This window comes from Montipora capricornis, chromosome 10, assembly GCF_036669925.1.
Source record: "Montipora capricornis isolate CH-2021 chromosome 10, ASM3666992v2, whole genome shotgun sequence".
In the NCBI taxonomy this organism is placed as follows: Eukaryota; Metazoa; Cnidaria; class Anthozoa; order Scleractinia; family Acroporidae; genus Montipora; species Montipora capricornis.
In genome coordinates this window covers 31,752,478-31,762,477 of record NC_090892.1, presented here as the reverse complement: position 1 = coordinate 31,762,477, position 10,000 = coordinate 31,752,478, and the positions used below count along the sequence as shown (strand labels likewise).

Below are 10,000 nucleotides of genomic sequence, written 5' to 3'. Positions count from 1 at the left end.
TTCGTCTTGCAGCTGAACAAACTACGTCATTTAGGCACACATGAAACGTACCACTAATACAACAATACTTTATTAGATGTAAAAAATTCTAAGTTACAGATTTTTGCCCGCAATTAGTGAGGGCTATTCGAGGCGGGCAAAAGAGGAAAAAAGAAAAACTTAAAATTCCCATAAATTATATCCAAAGAACAAACCTAGAAGCAATCTAGTTTATCGTTTGGTGTATATCCAGAGCGAGACCGGGAAGCGGACTGTACTCAATACTGGGAGTAACATACAATGTTATGATTTCGAGAATTTTACTCGTATATCAGAAATTCGTATGTATACGTCCTCTTTTTTCAGGATTTCAAGGACTTTATTCTTTAGTTTGCTTTTAAATTGATTTTTATTTAGTTTTTTGATAGAGAGTGGAATACTTTTCAAAATCAAGGCATCTGAGATAGAAAAGGCTATTTTCATATTTTCAGGGTGCTTGCCTTGAGATCCGGAGATCCCGGCTTCAAGACCCGCTCTGACCACTCGTTGAATTTGATCCTGGTAGTCCCAGGTTCAACTTCCCAGCTGCACTTGTAAATAGCCAACTGGTTTGCCTCCGGTCAGTTGGGATTCTTAACAGTTGTTGTTGTTCTGTTCTGTCGTTTCGTTCTGTTTCATTGGCCCTGAAAAGCCCCTATGGGGAGCGGTCAATTAAGTATGTATGTATGTATGTATGTAGTTCTAGCTTTCTCAACATAATAATTTCTCGTTAGTAACAGATCTAGTCCGGTAACTATGGACAAATTCGTTCTCGGTACTAGAACTGTCAGATTCATTTGAACCATATGAAAACAACAATTGGCTGTCCACTTAGGGAGGACAGTCAAAATTTGACTGCTGCGTGTACTGCCGGCGCAACCGCCTACTGCAAGGAGGAAATTGCCAGAACACTCTCGTCCCCCGAGACTCTCCTCCCTCCCCACCTCCACCCCGACAGTAAGGGCTTTAAGATCTACGACGCGATGGTCAACAAGAACGCCTCGAAACAACAATATCATTGGTTAAAAGAAGAAAAATAATCGTGTTGTACGTGCGGCACGCATATTAGCACATAAAAGTGCGGTTCTCTGCACAACAACGACGTGAAATCACCAAATATGAGGTTTTGACGACAACGTGAGCTTTAAAATGTGAATCTTTCGTGCTCTCTTTTTGCTCTGAAACCGCTCGTACCAATTTATTTTCAGGATACTTCGTCCACATTGTAGGACGCGAACGAGATGGCCAAAACGAGAGAAACTCACGATAATGCAACGTTATATTTTGAGGTGACGTTTTCGTTGACGTCGCCGTCGTAGATCTTAAACTCCCTAGTCTGTACGGGTGGACGGACGGACGACGTACGGACTTAAGGACGTACCTGACGTCATTACCAAAATTTCCCAAAATATCTTTCCCATGGTGCTCCGCTGGCGCGCTTCGCGCGCTGAGCTCCTCTACCACAGGCAACCCAGTTTACGCTTACGGAGCGTCTAGTTTGGCATAACGTCTGCAGTCTGCTATTTACACTGACCGTTTAGAGGACGAATTATAACCTCAGTTTATTATTAATCGTGGGTAAGCGTCAATCGGCTTTCGAACAACTTCTCATCTCGTTTGTCTGCCTCTCTTGCTGTTTCCTCAATGACAAGCCAGGCAGAGAAGAGAGACCCTGGAAACGAGCATGAAAAAAAATGGAGTGTCGGGGATACAAATGTAAGCCAAGCCAATGACTCTGGGAATAGAGGCCAAACATGAATCTTGATGTAAAGAAGGATAGCTTATCGCAGCTGTTGTTTTCATATGGTTCAGATGAATCTGACAGTTCTAGTACCGAGAACGAATTTGTAGGAGAAAAAAATTACAACAAATCTCGATCTGTGGAGAGTGCGACTAAAAACCGTGAGACTGATGATGGCGATAAAGAGGTTGAAGGAAGGTAAGGGATATAGTTTACTACTGAATTAGTGGTGTATTAAAATCAATTACTGTCGTCGATCAATTATCAAATTCTCTTTCCTCTTCCCAAACCAATCCCCACACTCAATTCAGGAAAATACACAATTTAAGTTCAACTCCTCGCCCCAGTTGTTCAAACGATGGGATAGCGCTATCCGCTGGGTCTAGTGGATAGTGATTTATCCGGTCATGTCCGGTGGATAGCATAGCGTTATCCACCTGGCCCCAGTTGTTCAAAAGGTGGATAACGCTATCCACCGGTTAAATCACTATCCACTGGATAGCGCAATTGGTTTCGCTTTGACTTGTTCACCGTATCACTAGTGATTTATCTGGCGGATAGCGCTATCCATCGTTTGAACAACTGGGGTCTGATTTTTTCAGGATGCTAGTGATTGAATCATTCCTTAATTAAATGTGTATGTAAATAAAGCTCTGATCTCTGTGCATTTTCTTCTTGGTTTTCACACAGGCGCCCCAAGCTCACAACACGATTTTTCAATGCATAACTATTATGTAGTAAGAGAGTTTAATGTTGAAAAGAGTTACAAATTAAGTTAAGTTGAAAAACTGAACCTCTTTTTCTCGCAATAAACTTTCTCTACCTCAAATATGTAGTTCACTTTTGTTTTGTCGATTCATTAGCCATAATCAGTGCTCGTTTATACATATGGGTTATTGACCAAGCATGAGGTCAAGATGACTGGATATTAGCCAAGCTCTTTTTTACGTGTTTATGTCGAGGTCCATAAACACGCAAAAAAAGAACGAGGCCAATATCCAGTCATCTTGACCGAACAATCTTGGTCAATAAAGGATTTATTATATGACTTAAAACACCAAAAAATGATCTTTGATCTTGCGGGACCAAGTGAGAAATCCCGAGCGGGCAGTATCGCTCCATCTTGCCCGCTCGGGTAGCCAATCAGAGCGCGCGATTTGGTTCATCTTGCCCGCTCACGGAGCTAGTCATATAATAAACTCTGTTACTACATAATAGTTATGCATTACTAAATTGTGTTTTGAGCTTTGGGTGCCTGTGCTTTTTACTCATTTGCTCCGCTGCCAGATCTTTTTCCCAGAAGAAGAGTTTGCTAAGAAAAGGGTTTAGTTTAGGACACCAACAGGACCAACATGACATCATGGGAAACCAAGGACATAATGTAGATTCCTACTGCAAAGCTTTTCCAGTGCTTAATCTCTGAGCTCTTACATTTTCATGTAAAATTCACATGTACTGCTGTAATTAACCCTTCCATAAAACCCTGCCATAAATGCAAATTGAAACTGACAGATTTTACTCTGTCTGATGCCAGACGATTTTACTCATCAATGGGAAAGCCCTCAGCGGTGAAAGGGTTCTTCCTGCAAACATCTAATTGACAAGTGTGACTGTGAGGCCAGTGTGAATCGCTCCAGCTCTATAATTTACAGACCAATTTGTCATGCCTTGTGGAAAACTTCAAACCATTGCAGTCTTAACTTGCTGGAACACACCTCCAAATAGTTGAAAAAAGAAAAAAAATCACACGAATGGGTGATTAGACAAGTCAATGTAAATGAAGACCAAGGCTGAATAGAACTGCGTTGAATGTCTTTGGAATTATTGGGAAGCTCCCTAGGAAATCATCAGGACAGTAACAGATTTTTTTTATCTAAGAAACAAAGTTTCTTAGATAATTCATAAGTGTTGGGCGTGTGCATTGTACACAGTCACTAAGCCACGGAAAGAAAAAAGAATTAATGTAAATTTCCATATCACAGTCATGTCTATAAATTTTGTTTCTGTCTCTCTTAAATAGATTAATGTTACCATTACCAGAAGGAATTGTCAATATGTTTAAAGAAGGTAAACTCTGAGAGAGTTACAGTACTGTGCAAAAGTAAGCTGACAGTCTCTACTCGATTCTCGCGAGAATCGAGGATCGAGAATTGAGTCGAGGATTGAGACTCGATTCACTCGAAATTAAACTCAATCCTCGACACCCGATTCTCACAAAATCACCGACGCGAAACATTGTCAATTATTCTTACTCAATTCAACTTTCGTGAAAGTGTTACTTTTCGATTAAATAACAGGAACTGTTTAATAAGACTATCGTTCCTGTGTGTCCTCTCTTCAAAACTACAATCTTATGTCGTAGATTAAAATATAAAAGCAAGACAGTGAGCTTTACCGCACGATGGATTTTATCGTGAATCGAATGTAAATTTCCAATGTACCCAACGCACCCAACCAAGTACCCAACCAACCGCGCACCCAACCAAGTACCGCAACGATTCATGTATTTTTACATCTCTTTTTAAATGCAATGATCTGAAGGAAAGTTATATTGATGGTGGAATCTCGATGCTAGACTTGTTCACTGGTATCAGGTTTCATTATTTGAAAACAACAAGCGTTGTGAGCAAACCAAGAACGGCATCATCGCAGTACGAAGTACACATGGCAACAGCTGTTCCATCCAGCTTTTGATAGCATGAGGGTAACATCGTAGTTGGGAGTTTGTATGAGGGCAACATTGTAGGTTACAGCTAAATTGTCTTTCCTCAATCCTTGGTCCTCGCAAGAATCGAGGATCGAGGATTGAGTCAAGAATTGAGACTCAAAAGAGACTGTCAACTTACTTTTACACAGTACTGTACCTATTTGCTCAATCTCGGATGCAGCATTTATTCAAGGGCATCGTGTATTTCAAAATCAGGTTTCTTAAATTGGCAACAATTACTGTGACGGTGGATTGTTTGTAACTATTATTTAAAACAGAAACACGTTTAAAGTTCCAGAGAAAGGTTGGCCTTGTTATACCGGCAAAATTCTTGGCCTTAACAATGCAACTGCACATTGCAAAAATTCTGAAGAAAGAGCTCCAAATTATTGCCACTTCTAAATTAAGAACATCTTCATACTGTGGAAAATATATTTCGAAGGCTGGCTTAACATTACCACATTGTAATGTGTAATTGTTTTGTGCTTACAATCCTTGAATAAATACTGCATTCTTTTGATTCCAGATCTAAAAAATGTACAAATAAGAATTATGTAAAGTTGTTCATGCTGGTTTAGGGGATTTAGGTGTGGTTGAAGGATTTCAAAGATTAAGGGACTTGTCAGAAATTAGCAGGGAGGAGGGGGGGGGGGGATTGAGATTAATTTTTCAGTAAAGCCCTCCCCTGAAACTCATCCTAAAATTCTCTGACACACCCTTCCCCCCCCCCCCCTCCCCTGGATAAATAATGGTTCCATGTTTGCTTTACAATTATAGTAGAAGAAAAATGTTTCAGTACTTGTAATAAAGCAAACCTAACATAAAAGTGATATTTCTGTTGGAGAAACAGTATCAGAAAAGCTTTTGGCTCTAAAGGATAATAATAGTTTCCACCACTGGAAACAAAGATACACACACTGCATTCAAAACTTTCAATACATGTAGCTTGTCTTGTCTACACATGTGGTAGAAAGTATTTTGTATGGCATGATTTTCACACATGGTTTGTATAGTGAAACCTCTATTAAGTGGACACCCTCTCTTAAAGGAGAAGTTCACTCCAAAATGACAATACTAAATTTTATCGATTAATAGTGTTACGTGCTGGAATAACCAAGAGATGTCTGCGAACAAGGCATAAGTGAAAAGAACTCCCGAGTACGATATAGTGTATGTGCAACAAAAGTGTGACAATGAGCAGTTACCCTTTTTAACTAATATTTCATTAGTTTTACACTGTTACAATTATTTAGGTTGAAGATTAAGTTAAGCAGTTTGTAAGGCAAAGCAGGCTTACTGTCTTTCATGACCATTCAGGTATTCAGCTTGATTAACTTCGAATTCCAAGTTCCACCGACTGTAGACAACATTTCTTGACTTTCTTGATTCACTGGATTCTTTCCACTCACTGGATTTTCTGTGTACACAAACTCCTCTGAAGGACTTCGTAATAAACTATGAACTCTTTGTTTTCTTCCCTTCTTTGTTCTTCCGGATATAGCTTGGTCAAAGGTTATCACTCCACCATAGTTATCGCAGTTGATCATAGCTTCATCACAGTATCACATCTGTCAATCACGGCCGGCCACGAGGGTAAGCCCTCGGGCAAAGAGTTTTTTTCTATTACTTACAAGCCTGCATTTATACATTTACGCTAAGCATCCAGAATGTTCTGTTGGTATTTATAATGTATTACAAGATGTACTATTTGTGGAAACTGCTGAGTCACATTAAAGAAAATGTAATTTCTGGAATATTACAGACTGTACGATAATTCTAGAAAAGTCTGGAATTGTACATGTATGAAGACAAACTAAAAGGACATGTAATTAAGGTAAAGGTAAAGTCACTGCTTACGAGCCAGAAGGCCCATCAGGCCGGCGCTTATCTCCGGTTTCCGTAGCATGAAGAGACTATAGGAGTATTTATACTCCCCCTGGATGGGATGCTAGTCCATTGCAGGGTTATCCCCAGCATTACGCCGGTACCCATTTATACACCTGGGTGGAGAGAGGCACCTTGAGAGTAAAGTGTCGTGCCCAAGAACACGACAAAATGTCCCCTTCCAGGCCCTGAACCCGAACCACTCAATCCGGAGTCAAGCGCACTAACCACGAGGCCACTGCGCCTCCCAAGATCCTCGTAAAAATAGAAAGTTCATGAGGAGAACAGCTTTTAACCAAAATTTCAATCTTCAAATAGCTTTCCTCAGGACCCCTTCTTGAAAAATTTGGGGGTCCATTTTAAAATTTTGGGGGTCCAGCTATTTAATATTCAAGAATTAATATTCGATCTATTGCCTCTTAATTGCTGCTCCAGGCTCTTTCAGACTTCTAACTTGCACAAAAATATTTTAGTCATCGTCCCCTTGAATATAATGATTTCAACTGTTATGCCCATTGATTCATCGACCAAATTGTATGGCTGAAAAACGTCTTGAGGAATCCATACGATGTTGGCTCCAGTTGATAAATGATCTAGTTCTCCACAGTAAAAAAAGTAAAAAAAGAAAAAAAAGAGCTCAATCTCAATTTCCGTAAAAGAGAATCATTTATTTTAACAACACTTGAGGTGTAAAAGATTAAAAAAATCTAAGCGATCGATACACAGTTCATCGTCATGACTTTGCCATGGCCAATGTTAACAATCAAGCGATTGAATGCATTCAAGTTTCATTTTAAACACATTATTTTTAACACTAACTCCGAAAAAGTTGCATAATTTGCAAAACAGACAAGTTACGTGCAAAACAAGAACCGAGACGATGACACGTGCGTGCCCAGAATTAGTATCAACAGGGTCGCACAAAACAAAAAATTTAACTACTTTGCCATTGGATTCTCAGTCATTTTGCTAACAATAAACATACATACATACATACATACATACATATATACATAACTTTATTTCGATTTGGATTTTTAGAGTAGCAAAGAAATATGCTAGTATCTCCGAATGTACTCTAAAATAATAATACAAAGTACACAGTAACTACAATATTGAATTACAATAACTTGGATAATAATGTTACGATATATACTTAGATAATGAAACTAAGCAAAAGTATGTACAATGAGATACATGTAAAGCCGCGGCTACACGAGCGATTTTTTGCTCGCGCTGGTGATGCAATTTTTTCAAAGTTTGTCACATTGCCAGTGCGACATGAAAATCACATGTGTAGCCACCCTTGAACTGGCGACGTGACGGGTAAAAAAATCGCAAGAAAAAGTCGCCAGAGTTGAAACTTTCGCGACAAAATCGCAGAGATAGCTGCCCGTGTAGCCACCCCGCAACTTTTTGCCCGCGCTTGGGACGCGACTAAAGACTATTTAGCCAATGAAATTAAAGTAGGAAGCTCTGTTTATAGTGCCCAGGTCTCTTAAAGTATGCGATTTGCGCAGCCTTCAATTTGTCGCCAAAATTTGTCACAAGTGTAGCCACCCTGGCGCGCAGGCGACGCGACAAAATCTGAAAAAAATCGCATCACCGGCGCGAGACAAAAATCCCTCGTGTAGCCGAGGCTTTAGGCATATGATAAAAACTAAAAAAGATATGATTTGATATTGTTCCTGAAATTGCATGTAGTTACCGTACACTAGGCGCATAACCAATGCTTGAAATTCGTTTGGAAAGCATGCAACAAACTGAACTTCGACTGAAATGTTTGATTATCATTGGTAGATCAAAAGTGTCGCCGATTGTCTGGCCTAAAAAAACAGCAGAGATTGTGGCACGCAATATGTGGGAATTCAAACACAAGAACTTAATAGTTGACAAAATGAAACCATTTGACTACAAAAATCCAAAAATAACCGCTTACCTTGAAATTTACAGAAAACTATCATTTCTCTGTAGTGAGAAATGGGAATGTTCAATTTCCTTTTGCATGTTTTTCCTGGCATTTGTAATTTGCATAAACATTCGATTTTTTTCCTGCGTCCTATTGACCCTTTGTTCTATATTCTATGCATCGAAAAGAAAAAACGAGTCTGTCCCAGAATGCAATGACGCACTCTGGATACATCTCTGCACATGTTGGCCGCATCTTAGAATACTTGTGACGTTATTGAGCGCAACCTGAAGTTTTGCCAGAAGCTTGAACACACAAATCTGTCATCAAGTCTTGCCTTTTTTTCAGCAACATAAATTGCTCAAATAGGTCAGACAGATGAAACACAGTTCATGTTGTTCACATTTCCAAGAGAAAAGTGGGATCATCTGAGCTCATTGATGTCACATATAATCCAAGATGGCAGCCTGCATGTGTGTATTTTTAACAAGGATTTCACATGGTTAGAAAGCTATTTCAAGACTGAAATTTTGGTTGTTTTCCTCATGAACTATCAATTGATAAAAAATGATTGTCCTTTTGGAGTGAACTTCTCCTTTAAGCAGACACTTGGTGGATCCCAAAAATAGCATCTTATATTTCTCTGAATAACAAACCTCAATTCAGCAGACTCCTCTATTAAGCGGACATGGACACCAAAATGCATTTTATATGATGTTTTCCTAATTTCTATTATTGAAATCCTCTATTAGAGCTTCCTTGTGAATACCTCTCTTATGGTGACGACTTTTCCAGAATTTGATATTACAGATTAACCTCCTTTTGATGAAATGAACTTTGATTGTTAATGACACTCGCCTATTGTTGTAAATCTAATTAACAATCTATCAACAAACATTATTTAAATAAATGCTGTATTAATTGTTTTTCAGCTTAGGGGTCCACGTAATTAACTTGTTTCCCGATAACTGTTACTTTGCGGTAGTTTATGCTTCTTTTTAAAAACTTTACCACACGCAAAATATAATTATTTAGAGTATCATACAGCGTTGCTGTTTTGAAAACTGAAAAAAGATTACAACTAAATTTAAGTTGACCTCAAACCTAAACTCAGGAGAGCTGAAATGTTGTTTTCATAGGACAAAAACCATGTAATATGCTAATAATTAACAATTATTGTGTGATTTGTGGAGACCTCTATTAATAGCCCTTATCGGAGTTATCAGCAGTTTTGTCACATGAATGAAGCTAAGGGGTCATTTTGTATTGAATCTACCCTTAAGCCTCTTTGCATGTAGCTTTAAACAAAAGAAAATGTGCCTGCAGGCTCAACTCCAATAATGTCCCCATTAACCCATTGACCCTTGAGAGTGAGACTTACGCCAGACGATTTTAATCGTCAATGGGGGACTTCCTAGGGCGTTTGAAGTGTGAATGGGTTAAGTGGATACCCTCTATTAAGCGGACACTTCGCGAGGTCCCAAGGGTGTTCGCTTAAGAGAGCTTTCACTGTATTTGTGTGATGATGATGATGATGATGATGATCATGATCATAATTGTTACGAAAAATAGTATTGCGTGACTAGCGTCACTGTCTAGAATCTTCGCGAGAGTTCGTAGTTTGTTTATATTTAGGTTTGTAAGTAAGCGTTTCTATATCGGTGTGTTTTGTAATCTTCCTATAATTAGATCGATTACTATTTTAGAAAGTTCTAGAAGTTTATTGTCACAGTATATAAGT

At 38.9% G+C, this 10,000-nt stretch overlaps 1 protein-coding gene across 5 annotated transcripts in view; it reads left to right on the top strand.

The window, feature by feature from the left end:
* The first annotated feature begins 1,679 nt into the window (after window positions 1-1,679).
* The window catches only part of LOC138019715 (U6 snRNA phosphodiesterase 1-like), a 57,485-nt gene continuing 49,164 nt past the window's right edge, over window positions 1,680-10,000 (top strand). For 4 of the 5 annotated variants that reach the window (XM_068866585.1, XM_068866584.1, XM_068866583.1 and 1 more), the window contains exons 1-2: window positions 1,680-1,957; window positions 3,780-3,826. In XM_068866585.1, the coding sequence (XP_068722686.1) occupies window positions 1,773-1,957; window positions 3,780-3,826 (232 nt within the window). In that variant the 5' untranslated portion in view covers window positions 1,680-1,772. The remainder of the gene's footprint in view (window positions 1,958-3,779; window positions 3,827-10,000) is intronic. The other variant, XM_068866586.1, reaches the window with a different exon arrangement.